The sequence below is a fragment of the Geotrypetes seraphini genome, chromosome 8, assembly GCF_902459505.1.
Source record: "Geotrypetes seraphini chromosome 8, aGeoSer1.1, whole genome shotgun sequence".
Lineage (NCBI taxonomy): Eukaryota > Metazoa > Chordata > Amphibia > Gymnophiona > Dermophiidae > Geotrypetes > Geotrypetes seraphini.
Window position 1 is genome coordinate 31,577,474 of NC_047091.1, and position 17,344 is coordinate 31,594,817.

General features: G+C 43.2%; 1 protein-coding gene across 10 annotated transcripts in view; it reads right to left on the reverse strand.

Moving 5' to 3' along the window:
• INPP5B (inositol polyphosphate-5-phosphatase B) overlaps positions 1 to 17,344 on the reverse strand; it is a 117,201-nt gene that overhangs the window by 35,424 nt on the left and 64,433 nt on the right. For 8 of the 10 annotated variants that reach the window (XM_033954317.1, XM_033954316.1, XM_033954315.1 and 5 more), the window contains 10 exons: positions 14,060 to 14,153; positions 12,548 to 12,718; positions 10,118 to 10,219; positions 9,239 to 9,353; positions 8,400 to 8,516; positions 7,458 to 7,645; positions 5,667 to 5,778; positions 5,247 to 5,356; positions 4,575 to 4,710; positions 762 to 872 (listed from right to left, as the gene is read on the reverse strand). In XM_033954317.1, coding sequence (XP_033810208.1) covers positions 762 to 872; positions 4,575 to 4,710; positions 5,247 to 5,356; positions 5,667 to 5,778; positions 7,458 to 7,645; positions 8,400 to 8,516; positions 9,239 to 9,353; positions 10,118 to 10,219; positions 12,548 to 12,718; positions 14,060 to 14,153 — 1,256 coding nt within the window. Of the gene's footprint in view, positions 1 to 761; positions 873 to 4,574; positions 4,711 to 5,246; positions 5,357 to 5,666; positions 5,779 to 7,457; positions 7,646 to 8,399; positions 8,517 to 9,238; positions 9,354 to 10,117; positions 10,220 to 12,547; positions 12,719 to 14,059; positions 14,154 to 16,009; positions 16,085 to 17,344 lie in introns of all 10 variants that reach the window. The other 2 variants (XM_033954323.1, XM_033954320.1) reach the window with 1 other exon arrangement.

Consider the following 17,344-nt stretch of genomic DNA (forward strand, 5'->3'; position numbering starts at 1 on the left):
TCCAGCTCATGGTCCAATCCCTAGTCCTAGGACTTCTAGACTTCTGCAACATCCTCTATATGCCCTGCCCCGCAGTCATGATAAAAGCAACTACAAACAGTACAAAACACAGCCCTGAGGCTGATCCATTCGCTGAAGAAATACGACCACATTACCGCCGCATACCTCGAATCACACTGCCTCCCAATGCAAGAAAGAACAAAATTCAAATTCTACTGTCTACTATTTAAAGCAATGAATGGAGACAGACCAACTTACTTGAACAACTGCCCTATCCAACCTGCCACAACCAGGCTCAGGGGAGCCCAGACACCATTCATGCACCCCCAATCAGCGACGTCAAATGCAAAAATAAAAATGTACGATGGCCTACTGGCCACGCAGGCATCGAAACTTGACCCCTATCTACTGATCACGCCACCAGACTACGAAACTTTCAGAAAAGAAATAAAAACCCTGCTATTCAAGAAATCCATCATGACAAACTAACTCCACAGGAAGCATTTCAATCCCCCCAAATAACCCGCTCAACTATGTAACTCTGCTGGAATTGTCCAGATAACATCTTTTCTAATCCGCCTTGAACCGCAAGGTAATGGTGGAATAAAAGTCACTAATGTAATGTAACTTTTATGACCACCATAGAATCGCTTGTGACTGTGTAATGTGTGTTTTGTTTAATGATTATGTATTTTTGTACTCTGCCTTGGGCAAAGGCAGAATAAAAAAGGAAATAAAAGGAAAATGAAATGCACACCTACCTCCCTTCTGGACAGCGACACCGATGGGATGTTCTCATTTTCTAATTTATCCATGGAGCGGACGATTTCTTCAAAGGTTTTCCTATATAGCTCTTCATTCACTACTTTCACCTGTCAAAGAAATGTAGAAACGCTGACCTGAGTAAGAGGTTGGTTTTTTTTTAGGGGGGGTTATTACATCAGCTATGTGCAATACGTTCAGTCCTTTCTATTAATAGTTTTCAAACTATAGTTAGGGCAATTATTTTACCCGTTAGATTCTTATAATTTAGTGCAGGGCTGCCCAAGTCCGGTCCTCGAGATCTACTGGCAAGCCAGGTTTTCAGGATATTCACAATGAACATGCATGAGAGAGATTTGCCTGCACTGCCTTCTGGGTATGCGAATCTCTCTCATGCATTTTCATTGTGGATATCCAGAAAACCTGGCCTGCCAGTAGATCTCAAGGACCGGACTTGGGCAGTCCTGATTTAGTGTGTCGCAAATTTTTTAAGCTGCGGCACACTAATCTCAGGGCTGCGGCTGGAGGACACCCGGAAATGCACAGTCACCATGTCGACGTCCGCATATGCACGGGATGTCCTCCAGCTCCGAGCCTCCTATTACCGCCGGCGGGGTCTGGGGTGCGGCAGAAGGAGAGGTGAGGAGGTGCAGGCTGACTGACTACAGGACGTGCCTCTCGCCACGAGAAGCACATCCTGTAAGCAGTCCGCTAGTGCCTTTCCTCCTCGCCAGCCTCTTGGGGCACGCCTGGAATCCACCGGGGCACAGAGTTTGCGATGCGCTGTTGTAATTCATTGTACTGTGATATTACACTGAAGTTGAATTATAGGTTGTAATTCCTTCAGGGGCACGTCTGATATTCAAAGCTAAGACATATGATCCTAGCTAAACTTCACTGGCTCCCAGTGATTTCCAGAATCCATTTCAAATGCTCCTGCCTGGCTTTTAAGAACATTCACAGCATCCTTCCTCCCTTAATCCCACTATCTTATAACTCCTCGAGTCCTGACTCTACCAGACCGCCCAAAGGTATAAACTATCCTTCCCCTCTCTACACGGTATTCGCTATGCAGGCAAACTGGGAAAATCCCTTCTCTTCAGAATCACAGGTCTTTGGAACGACCTTACTACCCCGCTGCAGAACCTGGGCTCCCTCCAATTATTCCGCAAGCAACTGAAAACCTGGCTTTTCATTAAAATGTAATTCTATCCCCCCTTACTCTTCTCTTCTATATATAAGTTCAGGTAAACCTTTTTTTCCTTCTCTTCCTATATTTTAAGTTCTTGTAAACCGTGCCGACGACCGATGGGAACGGGTGGAAACTAAAGGCTGGGGATTAGGGGGAAGCGGGTAGGGCTCGGGTATGCCCAGTGGGACCCAGGCACTGCACGTGCTCAGAGAGAAGGAAAAAAAAAAAATCTCTCTGAGCTATTGGAGAGCTTATCCGCAAATTGGGAGCTGTTGGGACAACACCCATATGTGGCTGACTCATCTTGTTTGTCCTAGGAGAAACCTTTTTTTTCCTTCTCTTCCTATATTTTAAGTTCTTGTAAACCATGCCGAGCTCCACATCCATGGAGATGATGCAGTATATAAACTTAAGGTTTAGTTTAGTAGGTGTCTCCATTTTTAAATCAACTGCATTGGTTGACGGTTGAGAAGAGAATAAATTTTAAAGTGGTTGCATTACCTGAAGGTTTATTAAGATATTTATCGTTTCCAGAAAGTAGGATTGCTTCTCGTTTCCAGCACCCTTTGAAGCTGTTATTTAACAAGTAAATGTATTTGTTTGACGTCTTTGATGAGTAAATCTTTTGAAACCAAACTTTAGAATGATCTTCCTACTGAATTAAGAAAAGCTTCTTCATATTATACCTTATGAAAAATTTCTAAATCTCATTATTTTAATTGATTTATTGTAAATCTGTTGAGAACTTTGATTTTTATATTTTTCATGTTTTATTATAATTTGAATAATACATTATCCATTAATAACAGGAAAAAAATAGGTTAACTAAATTTTGTGATGACTTAGGATTTTTCCCGATGTCTCAAGAGCTACTCAATTTAGAAGGAAAGAATTTTTGAAGTTAAAGCTTAGAGTTTTGGCTCTAGAGGCGTCTTTTTATTTAAAATTTTCCTGTAAATGCTTAGTCAAGTTACATGATGTTGAATATGTTTTCTGGGATCCCATTCAATTGCAACAATTTTTAGTTGCACGTGAGCAAAAATAATGTTATTTATTTCTTTTTCAGTATTGCTTCATCCCTAAGATTTATGAGGCGGCATGTATCCCCATAATAGCAAGGATTGATATAAGGTTCGCGTAGGTCGAGCTGAGAATTTTGCTTTTATCTTCTTTTACTTTTTTTTTTTTTTTCTTGTTCTAGGCGAGCCGAGAATCTTTCCTTTATCTTTTCTTTACTTTTTTTCTGTTCTATTCTATCCTGTCCCCCGGTTTTTGTGGGCTTAAAAAAGGATTTATGTATGATGAAATTATGTACTTTGATTGGAGATTTCTCTTTTTTTTCCCTGTTATTAATGGATAATATATTATTCAAATTATAATAAAACTTATGGAAAAAAAAAAATGATTTTTAAATATTGTTATCCGCCTAGATGTATCTTTCTAAAATAGTTATCTGGTTAGAATCTGATTGAAGATTAGAGCGAACTATAAATGTTATAGAAAATAGAATAGACAATTTTGATTATTATGTACGCTCAAAGAGCTGTTTTATGCCTCCAAAGTTATTCATCCTGACCTAAGGTCTTTCGAATAGACAGCAGGTCTGAGGATTTGCACGGTCTGTGTCTGTGTATGGCCGTTTGGTGGAGGATGGGCTGGGGAGGACTTCAATGGCTGGGAGGGTGTAGATGGGCTGGAGTAAGTCTTAACAGAGATTTCGGCAGTTGGAACCCAAGCACAGTACCGGGTAAAGCTTTGGATTCTTGCCCAGAAATAGCTAAGAAGAAAAATATTAAAAAATAAAAATAAAAAATATTAAATTGAATCAGGTTGGGCAGACTGGATGGACCATTCGGGTCTTTATCTGCCGTCATCTACTATGTTACTATATGTTACTATGATTTTTCCACCTATTTTTAAAAAATGGATTTGTTTTTGCATTCCGTGTACAAGGTTTAGGTCTTTTTATTTTTTTTTTATGGAGTATGAGTGTTTGACTTCATTTTCTCCCCTATTGTGTCAATGTTGCCTACCAGAATTTGCCAAACCTAGGGCTCCTTTTACAAAAGTGCGTTAGGGCTTTAACGCACGGAATAGCGCCCGCTGAATTGCCATGCGCGCTAGACCTTGACGCCAGCGTAGAGTGGGTTTAGCACGTGCTAAAATCCTGCCTGGGCTAAAAATGCTAGTGCATCTTAGTAAAAGGAGACCCTAGTGTCAGAAAGTACGGAACATAGGGGCAGGGCCAGAGATTGACTTTCTTGTCCCCCCACCCACCCACCCCCCCCAAACTAAAAGGTGGTCCGTTGTCCCTGAACATGCACTTTACAAATAAACACACCTGCACATTTATTTAGCTGCATAATTTTATAAGAACTTTTCCCCATGTATAAAAAAAATGCTTCACTTGCGGAAAAAGCTTTATAAAAATTACCCCATAGGGGGTTCTACACAATGCTCAGATCACAAACTGGTTTAGCACTTCCATGAGCCTGTATTAAACATGCAACAGTAGAATTACACTGTTGCAGGAAGGAAACAAACGCAGCGGCATTGCTTACAAGTATTTAGGTTGCATTTCCTGTGCGTCATTTTCTTGTAATTTAACTCCTGCACTTACTCCAATGTCGAACAAGGAGCTGACAGGCTTGTGGTCACTAGTCTTCAAGTCCATGTGACTTCGGTAATCCAGCTGTGCGATGTGCTTCCCCTTCCAAAGGATGCGGTCGCACCAGGCGGGGGCTCGACACTTCTCACTGGAACAACGGACAGTTACCCGAGATTAAGAAAAGGCAAAGGGACAGCCAAGCTTATGCCAGTTTGGAAGGACACTGGAAATGGGCACCTGCCAGAACCCTGAAAAACTCTACGTTCATTCTCCGCTTTTCTACTACTTAAAACTTTTAGCAAAATTCCAGCATCCCAGTAAGACCGTTCAGCTTGGTTACAAGGCTGTAAATTCGGTCATTACAGTGGCACCTCTCTCTCCCACAGAAACATGACGGCAAATAAAGGCTAAATGGCCCATCCAGCCTGCCCATCCGCAGCATCCACTATCTCCTCCTCTCCCTATAGGCTAAGGCTCTTTACACCTCGATTGTGAGGTCAGAAAAGCTTAATGGTTATAGGCTAAGGTTTTTAGCACTTGCATTATGAGGTCATAGAGCTTTATGGTTAAAGGAACATCAATGCATTAACCCTATCAGTTCCTGCTACTACAAAGTAATACAATTACAGATGAAGCATTTTCAAAGCATTTTTAGTAGGGATGAATGCAATACCAAACACAGACCTGGTGTCCCAGGTATCAGATCCAGTGTCATACTTGTACGTCGGCTGAAAAGCTATTGTCCCCTCTGTAAAACCTTCAAACACACCTCTTTCATCTGCCTGGATCTTAAGCTGGTGATACAAAAACAAAAAACACATGGAGAGTTTTATTTTGGTTTCATTTGGGGATTCCAGATTTTTTCTTCTCTCGCCCCTTTCCCTGTGCTACAGCAACATGAGACAACTGTCCTCTACAGACTTTGAGACCCAAAATCAAGCCAATCAACCTGAATCACCCAAAACTGACTCCTCCCCCTCCCCCCTCAAAAAAACAACCCCCTCCTGTCAGTCTATTAGTAGGGGCTCAAACCAGGTATGCCATACTCCCTGCTTGCCTCAAATTTACCTTCATTTCACCCAAGACATCAATCATCACTATTACCTGATCATATTTATAAAGTGTTTGGAAATCCCTGTCCTCAATCAGCTTTTTAACCTTTTCCAGATCAAGATCTTTAATTCGGTAATTGAGGTCTCCAAGCCACAGGATGACACTGAGTAAAACACAACAAAATCAACTTTTCAGAAGTTAAAAAGTCTGTCGAACCAGCACAAAGGTCAACCCAACCGAGATGCACTCCCCAACCTCCCACAAGAGAATAAATACTATAAAATACAATGATCTCTCCCCTCAGAAAAGAAGAAAGCATCTTTATTAAAAGCTGAAACTTTGGTACCCTCGTCTCCCTTTTGAGCACTGTTAGAAATGCACACAGGTATACAAGACACACCAATGAAGCAGCAAAGGAGTTTATTGTCATGCTTCTTGCAAGAAGGGTGTCCATCAAAGGCAGGCACACACTTCTCTTTTTCATCATCTGCTTATGTATTTTCTAAACATGCTTTTCCTGTCCATCAAATCCTGTCCACTTTGTCTCACTGGGGAAGACAGAGGTGGCTTACAATCTATCCCCTTACCCCGAGCACCCCCCGTGAATTCCCACCCCCGATTCCATCTCCCCTTTCTCTCAGGCTCAGAGCCCCCTACTCTTATTTACAGTTTCCCTTATACGGTACAAGACTTGGGTCCAGAGCCCCCCTCCACCTTTGCAAAAGCCCTTCTGTCGAGATGCTCAACTTCCCCTCTTTTGGGCCATCAACTCCTCCCTTCTGTCCACTATTAGCTGCCTGCTGACTCATAGTTCAACTGCCAATGCTATCCATAATTCCTCTTTGTCATGTTACTGTATAATGTTAAAAAAAAGTCAAATGCCTTTTATTCTTCTACTCAAGCTCTTGAGAACACTAATGCGTCCTATCTTTTTAATTTATTAGTGAAGCAAGCATATTCATTACCTCTGATTGACTTAATCCCCTACCCCATAAATCATCAGCACTTTCAGCAAGTTAGTCCTGGCACATTCTGGCAATATATACCATATTTTTCGCTCTATAAGACGCACCTGACCATAAGACGCACTTAATGTAGGAGGAAAACCAAGAAAAAAAAAAATTCTGAACCAAATGGTGTACCTTGTTCCACCGCCTTGCCCTGTACCCTGTCTCTCCTCTGGTGGTCAGCCAGGCCAGGGCACAGGGCAGGTATAGTGGCAGGCAGGCACTCCTGCCCCTCTCTTGCAGGATGGCTGCCTCTTCACCTGTTGCGGGGGAGCGGCGCACAAGGCAGGCGCAAGCTTTTCGAACACCTGACTGGTCCCGCGCCACTCCCTAAATGGCTGTTGTCAGTTCTCGTGAGTCCCAGAGGCCTACAAGGTGGGTGTCTTGCCTCAGGGAGGTTTTTTTAAAAAAAAGTATGCATCCCGATTGGCTGCCGAACTGTGATAGGACATTTACCACTGCCTGCCATTGGGATGCGCATTTATGAGCATCAAGTCCTAAGTTTCTTTTCTTCTTTAAGAGAGCTCTACATTAGTATCGTGGGTCTGCAAGTAGAAAAGAGAACACATCTTCACTAAGCTAATGTTTGAGCGTCACATAAAAGTCCATAGTCTGTTATTGAGAAAGACATGGGGGAAGCCACTGCTTGCTCTGGATCAGTAGCATAGAATGTTGCTACTGTTTGGTTTTTTGCCAGATACTAGGGACCTGGATTGGCCACCCTGAGAACAGGCTACTGGGCTTGATGGACCATTGGTCTGACCCAGTAAGACTATTTATATGTTCAAAAACCATGATTTAAATTAAGCCAGCAAAATAAACCCATAGTACCTACTCATGCCTGTTGATGGTAAGTGGTGGTACAGTGGGGTCCAGCTGGGAGAACTGCATCCGGGAACAGATGTCCCTGTAGTCCTGGTTCCTTTTCTCACACTCCTCAACGTGGGCAGCCAGATGGGAATTCACCACACACACGTTTGTATTGTGGAACTTAAACCTCACCGCGACCCCACCTTTGTTGCCCTGGAAATACAGCAAACCAGCCGAGATGGTCAGTCAGGAATTTATCAAGACAAAGAATGAGCCCAACAAATTTGCATTTTTTACCCAAGAAGAGCTGCAACCTTAGGAGAGCTCTTGCAAACTGTGTGCCGATTCAGGCATCACCAACTGCTTATACAGTAGGTGGCATTGATATTTAAGTTAGACCTGTGGCTCCTTGGGATCCACCATGAATATGCATAAGCTGTTTTTGCATAACATGGAGGCAGTGCATGCAAAATCTCTCTCATGCATATTCACGGCTATGCTAAATATCTGACTGAGTGGGCGGAGCAAAAATGCTTCCAATCTCTGCACATTAAACAACATTAAAAATATGCACCAAAGATTCTTGTGGGTAAAAATAAGTGCGTGTCTGGACATGGAAATGAGATGGATTCAAATCAAATGTGCAGTGAATATTCATCTCAGTGTTCAAGTGCAAGCACACAAAGAAGAAACAGACAGAACAACCCAAAGTCATTTAAAAATAAAGGCGATGCCAGCACTTTTCCCTCTAAGCTGCCAGTGGAGGGCGCTGTTTCACTATCATATTTTCAATGATGAGGGATAGGCAAGTTTTGCAGGATTCCAGGGAACATGCCTGTCCCTAGTGATCGAAAACACTATACTGAAGCACCGCCCCCTACAGGCAGCAGTGGATGCTAGCTATAAGCATAGAAAGCAATTGTCTTCTGACCTGGTAAAAAACACTTGCATTTCAAATACTTCTTACCATCCTCCCCATAATGCCCGTTCCAACCGTCTCCGCCTCCACCTCCGAAATATTCCACGCATGCTCCCTTTTGACATAGAGCAGCAGCATGATGCCAATAAGCCGGATAAGCTTGATCTACACAACACACAGAGAAGCGCTCCCAATGAGATTTTGCATCAGTCGGTTAAATAAGAATTTCATGGTGTTTCATCTTAAGTAAAGCACATTCATTTTTATAGACTTAACCCTCTCCTTCAGCCCTGAAACACTCTTTGGGGGACTTGGATTCAACCCAATTTCCAATGCAATGGGTGAGGCCTAGGTATGCCTCAAAGGTGGCACACTTGGCCCGAGGGAGAACCGCAGACATTTACAGGAATATGAAACCTAGAAAACTCTGGAATTCACTGTCGAAGAATGTGGTGAAATCAGTTAGCTTAGCAGGGTTTTAAAAAGGCTTGGATAATTTCCTAAAAGAAAAGTCCAAAGGCCATTATTGAGATGGCTTGGGGAAATCCACTGCTTATTCCAAGCTTAAAATCTGTTTTACTACTTGGGATCTAGGTTGGCCACTGTTGAAAACAGGATACTGGGCTTGATGGACCTTCAGTCTGTCCTAATATGGCAATTCTTATGTTCTTAAGGACAGATAAAGACTATATGCCCTATCTAATCTGCTCATCTGTTCCATCCTTCTTCTACCTTAGCCATTCTCCATACTTGTCTCAAATGTTCTTGGATTCCAATACAGTATTCATTTCCAGCACCTCCACATGGAGGCCATTTCACACATCCACCACCAGAGGCAGCAAACCAAATAGTATTAAAAGTTCTAAGAGATGATGGTATAGCTTCACCTTTGCATACTTGGCGCCAGGGTGCAGAGCGTCCGACACAGCTTTAAACCACTCCTCCTCTTTTGGCGTGTCACTGAAGAAAAATACTTCTTTACTGAGGTCGAGTTCCTGAAAGCTGTTACGGAAAAGAGAGTTAATCCTATAGGCAAGCAACACAATGATTTATAAACCCCCTTCCACATTAGCTTCTAAATACATCCTTTTGACAGACAAGGACTGATCCACGACTGAAAGACAAGATGCAGTTGTAAAACTTCTTCTGCTGGGTGAATTTTAGAAGTCATTTATTTTAAATATCTTTATTGTCATTATGATAAAGAACAATCACTAAGCTGATAACTAAAACCTTTATATCTAAGAACATACTATGCAATACAAACTATAATGTAATAATGGTTTTATAATATAGCCCCTTTCCCATCCTTTTCCCCTGAAAGTAGAAAAAAGGTCCTCTATTCACAAAAAAAATGATAAGCTACAATTAACATTAAAAGCTCTCATCCTTTGGATACAATGACCTTAGTGTAACATAATTTACCCGTCTTTTACGAAGCCGCGTTAGGCTTATCACCGGCCACGGTGGTATTAGCTCCGAAACTCATAGAATTCCTATGAGAGTCAGAGCTAATATCGCCGCGGCCAATGACAAAAAGGTCTAACATGGCTTCGTAAAAGGGGGCCTTATCTTGTTGCAATAATACAGACTATATAAGTCAGCTGACACATTTGCAAACACATCTGTTTTAGTGATGTGTTAAGCAAAAGCACCAAGAGGCAGGGGATACCTCATATACCCAACAGAAAGATAATTAGCCAAGTAAACAAGTCACTTTGTTGATTTATTGACCACATGTAAATGAGGCGTGATAAGGCACATACCCAATGCAGTACACGTCAGGGGGTTCGGGGTCACAGCTTAACCAAGGCTTTAGGCTCTCCTTCGGGGACTGGCCATTTACGTTGTATGTTCCAACGAAAAACCTGTCAGTGCAACAAAGAATGAAAAAGAGAAGCCCCCAAACCAACCCTGTCGGGGATAGAAAAAGAACAATGCAGTCCTCAGCATTGCAGTCGTTCCCCCCCCCCCCACCCCCCACTCCCCACTCCCCTGGATAGCATAGCTGGTTTTAAAAAAATGTTTGGACAAGTTCCTGGAGGAAAAGTCCATAGTCTGTTATTGAGAAAGGCATGGGGGAAGCCACTGCTTGCCCTGGATCGGTAGCATGGAATGTTGCTACTCTTAGGGGTTCTAGAATCTTGTTACTCTTTGGGGTTCCGGAATCTTGTTGCTCTTTGGGATTCTGAATGGAATGTTGCTACTCTTTGGGTTTTGGCCAGGTACTAGTGACCTGGATTGGCCACTGTGAGAACGGGCTACTTGGCTTGATGGACCTTTGGTCTGACCCAGTATGGCTGTACTTATGCTCTTAAGTGTTCCAAGTATTGGACAATCAAGCCATTGTGACATCACTGATGAGGTTGGCTCTGAGGCACTGTGGACTGAGGCATTATGACATCACAATCTGAGCTTTGGAATGTTGCTCTAATTGGGGTTCCAGAATCTTTCTATTCTTTGAGATTCTGGAATGTTGCTACTCCTTGGGTTTTGGCCAGGTACTAGGGACCTGGCTTGGCCACTGTGAGAACAGGCTACTGGGCTTGATGGACCATTGGTCTGATCCAGTAAGGCTATTCTTATGCTTGCTCCAGTTAATTATCATCAAAATCATAGGGTCAAATAATACATAATATAAACAACCCACTCACAAAAATCCAATACTATAAGAAAGAGGGAAGAAAATTTTTTTCAACAAAACCTTATTTTCAACCCCCCCCCCAAAACCCATTTTTTCAGATTGTGCAGTTAAATGCGATGCCCTAACAACTCCATAATATTTAACGCCCAGTTATTCCAGATCGCAGTCTAGTTTCTTAATTTGTAATCATTTCTCCTTACTCCAGACCTATGGCCCGGCCCCAATGCCCCACCCAGTTCCACCCGAGTCAGGCCCCCTCAACCCGTTCACTTGTCAGGACAGCATCTGCGCATGTACTGGTGCATCATGATGATGTCATATACATGCATGAATGCACGTAACATCACCGCACTTTATCCACGCATGTGCAGATGCCGTACCAACGTCACTCCTAGCTGGAAGCTTTTCAAAACTCAAAGTGCCGGGTTTTGAAAAGCCATCCGGATGCCCGGACAAGTCCTCTAAAAGGAAGACATATCAGGGAAATCCAGACCTCTGGTAACCCTACTCATGGGAAATTGGGATCGGGAATAACCTTCTATAGGTTGCGGAAAATTCGATCTATTTCTAAATTTCTCTGTCCCAAAGCACTTAATATTCTTATCCACTCTCTGGTGATGTCTAAAATCGATTATTGCAATTCATTATTTACAGGAATTGCTTTACAAGAAATTAAACGATTACAAATTATTCAAAATGCTTCTATTAAATTAATAACAAAATCTAAAAAATTTGATCATGTGACACCACTCCTTAAAAAGGCTCATTGGCTCCCAGTCATTCATAGAATTACGCATAAATTATGTACAATTATTTTTAAAACATTAGAAAATAAGACTCCAGCATTTTTATTTAGGTTGCTTATTCCATATTCAGTTAAAAGAACCTTACGATCTAGTGAACGGAACCTTTTATCAATTCCTTCACTAAAAATTATTAGTACAAGAAGACAATTTATCTTTTCATGCACAGCTCCCCAGATTTGGAATGCGCTTCCCATGTTTTTACGGGAGGAGAAGGTATTTGGGAAATTTAAAAGCGAATTAAAAACCTTTTTATTTAAAGATGCATTTGCTACTTAATTAAATTTTATTATAAAGTGTTATTTTTATTTTTTATTTCTTTTTTCTCTTCCCTGTTTCCTTTTGTATTTACCATGTATGTCCTTTCTTTACTATAAAAATGGATTTCATCCCCTCTTTCCTTTTGTTTATATTATAATTAATTAAGTGTATGTAATGTTTTTGTCTCTTTATGTATGCATATTTTATTGTACATCGCTTAGAAACCAGATTAAGCGATTGAACAAATCAATTAATAAACTTGAAACTTGACGTTAAGAGATCCAATGGTCTGGTTGTTTGAAAACAGTCTATCTTTCCCCCTGAAGATTATCTGAAAAAAATGATTTTTTTTTTTTAGTATGATATTTTTGGAAATAAGGTTTTTTTCCTCCCTCTTTCTTATAATGTTCCATTCATTAATCATAATCAGCCAAAGCCACACATACAAAACCTTTTCTCCTACTGCTCGTCTTCTGAAGTGCAGTTACCTGAAATTCCCGATAGAAGTGAAGGAATCTTCCTGCTTCAAAAGTTCCAATTTCACGAGATTGTCTCTTAGACCAAATGCCACCGTCGGCAGCGACTGGGCCTGGCTGGATGCCATCGCGCCGGAGGACCTCACCATATCATCTGCGTCCTCTGCGTTCAGCTTGCCCTGCCTGTGAGAAAAGCAGTTACCACAATTTATTGCTGCAGCAGCTCACATGAGGGATTAACAAAGACCGAAGAGAAATAAACAACAGAAATCCAGGAATAAGACTGAGAGGAGGAGGGAAAGAGGGAGCCAGAAATAGCTAAACTGATATTTCAAGGACACATATTCCCCTTTTGTAGTCAGAACACTTTCCCACCGCTAAGCTCCTGTCTGGAATGGGACCTACTTAGGAATATCAACATTTTTATTTGTAGAGGGAAAAAATTGCAAAGTTTGGGGGGCAAAATCTGCAGGTCTTTTTCTCTTGTGCTCCATTTGTATTATCCATATTGATACATGTTTGGTCTATCCATTTGCACATATTTTGACGTGTTTGTGTAATACACACATCTTTTACATATGCTCATTTATTTACTGGTTTTGTGTATTTATATCTTTATATTGCTATCTATCTGCATATTTTGGTATTTTAGTGCATACATGCCTTATATTATTTATTATATATGTTTTCAGACTGTATATTTGGGGGTCCAGGTGTACATTTATTTTTATGCCTGCTATGATTTTATGTATATGACACATATGTTACGAATATATGTTTCAATAAATTGACTGTCCTTACAGCGGTTTGACTCTGTGTCCCTTCCTCACTCCTTTTTCGTTGACACATCATGCACATGGGGTTGTTTTTAACTCTGTATTGTGAGATCTTTTTTTTACTACATTTCTGCCTAGATATTGTCTCATTTAAAACCAATCAAACATCTGTCTGGGAAGGTTTGGGTACAGCAGATCCTGCCTAGAAGCAGGAAACAGCTGATCCTTCTAAGCTCTTACGAGTGGCTCCACAAAATCCATGGGCAACAATCTGTTCATCTGCCATATTGGAAATTGCATGGTAGAGAAGCGCACACACACCAGGCCTTAATCCCCTATTCTGTGCCTAACATCCATTAGAAAAGGGTTCACTGAGGTTTAGTCTTTGATGCCATTGATCCTTTCAGCTAATGAAGGAGTCAAGCAGAAATCCTCATCAAATCTGCTGGGGAACCCCAAGCGCTCTCTGCAGCAGACTCTCAGATGCATTGTGGGTGGGTCATGTGTGAAATTTTATGCCCACCCCCAAGTTTGGAAATTTTGCCGAGCCTCAAGTTGCGGCATGGGTCAGAATCTCAGTCAAAATAGGCTGCTGCGCCATGACACCCTTCTGCATACAATGCCAAGCCCTAAGCATCCTAATCCTGTCCACAAGGTTTGGGGTTTTTGAAGACTTCCCAGCAATGTGTGCTTTTCATCAATGCAGCTTCCAGTGTTATTGGAGAGGGGTGGGCCATGCTGCAGTTACCCGAGAGCAGGGCTGGTAAAGGAGGCTTGACTTGGCTTCACGCTCCACTTCAGGTTTTTCCCATTCTGCTGGGCTTCTTCTGATCCAGGGACTCCTAGGGTAAATACAGATGTTAAACACGGAACACACACATTTCCACACACTGCGGGCCTGATTCTCTAAACAGACATCCTGAATGCAGAGAGCGATAGGCGTCCTACTGCCATCTCACAGCCAATTGGGACACACGTTTTTTTTTTTTTTAAAAAGTAAGTAAAATCTGGTAACTCTTTGGAGGGGTGCTTCAATTTTTTGTTTTCAATTTCTAGAGACAGGTAGGTTCCCTGGAGTTCTGCAGAGCTTGCCTGCCCTTGCCACTGAAAAATGTGATAGTGCAATAGCACCCCCCACTGGCAGAGCTATAAGTGGAGGACTCCTGCTCAGCTTAGAGCAGGGGTGTCAAAGTCCCTCCTCGAGGGCCGCAATCCAGTCGGGTTTTCAGGATTTCCCCAATGAATATGCATGAGATCTATTTGCATGCACCGCTTTCAGTGTATGCTAATAGATCTCATGCATATTCATTGGGGAAATCCTGAAAACCCGACTGGATTGCGGCCCTCGAGGAGGAACTTTGACACCCCTGCTCTACCTCAATTCTTCCTCTTTCCTTTCTCCCCCCCTCATGTGCAGCATCATTCCTCCCCTCTCACCCATCCCCTTGTGCAGCAGAACCGCACCGACCCTCCCACCTTGAGACCGACATACCTCAGCTCTGAGGCCTCCTAAAGCAGCAGGGGTGGGAGTTGCTGAATTGATGAGTCCAATTTTTTCAGCAAATCAGGCAGCATTAGTGTCAGGGATGGAGTCAGGGAGCGTCATGGACATTCAGGGGGGTGGGGACTTTGGGGGTTGATCTTAACTAGGCTTATTTTCGGGGTAGGGCTTATATTAGGAGCATCTTTAAAAATCATGCTAGGGCTTATTTTTGGGATAGGTCACCTGTCCCGGCCCACTCTGCCAATTTTTTTTTAACAACCTCCCACCTCCCCCCTTGTGCCTTTTGAATCCCTGGTGGTCCAGCGGTATACGGGGCAAGAGCGAGCTTTCCACACTTAGCTCCTCCCTGAATGGCTGCCTCGAGTTCTCGTGGCCCAGCGGTGTAACAGGCGTGAGCGATCTTTCTTCGCTCCTGCCTGACGCTGAGCCTCTCGCTGAATGGCTGCCTCGAGTTCTTGTGGGACAGGTATATATATATTTATTTAATAACATTTTGGCCAATATATAGAACTGAAAACCCTGTACTACACAATTCACTTGTAGATCTCATTCATAAGTAAAAATAAATAACTATCTTGACCTTTCACTCAGTTTCCTAAGCATCTGCTCTGAAAGGAAGCAAGAGTTGCAAAACGGAGCACTTGCCAGATTCCGAAACAAGAAAAGTGGTGGACACATAACAACCAAGCCACCGAGTGGAAAGGCAGAAATATTTCACTCAATCTCAGACATATCCACCGCTGTCTCTGAAAGCTGAGCACTAAGGGTTAGATGCACTACACACGATCGCTAAGACCATGACCAAACACCCTCCAGGGATTCAAGACAAAGTTGGACAAGTTCCTGCTAAACTGGAACGTACGCAGGCGAAGCTGGACTCATTTAGAGCACTGGTCTTTGACCCAAGGGCCGCCGCATGAGCGGACTGCTGGGCAGGATGGACCACCGGTCTGACCCAGCAGCGGCAATTCTTATGTTCTTATGAGAGTCACTGTTGGCTCATTTTTGGGGGGCCAATTGTGGAACAACGATCGACGTTCCAACAAGTTTCCACGCAAATGATTTGCATGGAGGTTCGCTGTAATCCTGTCTACCTAGTCGCTCCGAGAGCGACTTCGACACATGCGCAGAGCCGGTTTGGGGAAGCCCCAAAGCAGCTGCAATAATTCATGCAATTAAAAGTATGTCATTTACTTTTTATTCTCCTTTGCAGCTTCTCGTCATTCTGGGCAATGAAGAGTTAAGTGACTTGTCCACGGTCACAAGGAACTGCAGTGGCGGAAAAATAAAAAAAACAATAACATACCTTTAATCGTGAGATTAACATTTTAATCAAAACTTAGCCTTAATATTTCTGCTTATGTATCCAGCGAGCAAGAATTTGAGTCAGGCAGACTGGATAGACTAATTAGCATCGCCAGCTATGTTCCTAGTAACACAAGAGAAATGTTTCACAGCTACCCAATCACAGCTCAGGAATTCAGCAGAAAGCAGGTTTTACTCCACCCGGACAAGCCTCTATTAATCCTGACCTGCTTTGCCTACAATTAAAAGGCAAAGCTGCGACATTGGGTAACCAGGATCTGTGTAATTGCCGCCATCTGCTGGTTGTTTCTGGACCTGCACAAAGAAAAGGCTCTATGGAAAATGAGGTAAGCACTCCAGTTGGTGCCTGGGAAAACACCCTATAATAGGGGGTAGGCAATTCCGGTCCTCGAGAGCCACAGGCAGGTCAGGTTTTCAGGATATCCACAATAAATATGCATGAGATAGATTTGCATTAGAGAATGACACGGGGAAAAATTCTGTCCCCGTCACCGGACCACCATCCTCTGCACCGCCCCGTCCCCGCTGGTCCTTTCACTGCCCCGTCCCTGTCTCTGCCGTCCCCTTCATCGCCCCGTCACCGTCCCCGCTGTCTCTTTCACCGCCCCATCACCATCCCCATCTTCAGCGTCTTCTCCTCTCCATCCCCAGCACCCTTCACGCGGTACAGCAGCTCCTTCCCGCCGGCCAGCCGTGCATTTCCCTCCCTCCCTCCTTTTCCCTTACCTTTTCTTCTTGAAACTGGCGATTTCAATACGGCTACGAGCTGTATTACAGCCGGAGCCTTGAAGTCGTGTCGGGTTGCCTGCTAGAAAAGTCTCCTCCGATGCAACCGGAAACAGGAAGTTGCGTTAGAGGAGACTTTTTCCAGCAGGCAACGTGACGCGACTTCAAGGCTCCGGCTGTAATACAGCTCGTAGCCTTATAGAAATCGCCAGTTTCAAGAAGAAAAGGTAAGGGAAAAGGAGGGAGGGAGATGCATGGACGGCCGGCGGGAGAGAGTGGGCTGCCGGGTCGAACGCTCGTTCACCGCGCGTTCACTACTTGTTCACCGCCCCGTGCTACCATTCACCGCTCCACGGGGCGGTGAATGGCCTTGTCCCCGAACTCGCGGTGACCTTTTTTTTGGTCACCGTTTTCGGTAACAACCACCGTGTCATTCTCTAATTTGCATCTCAAGGAGGCAGTGCATGCAAATCCATC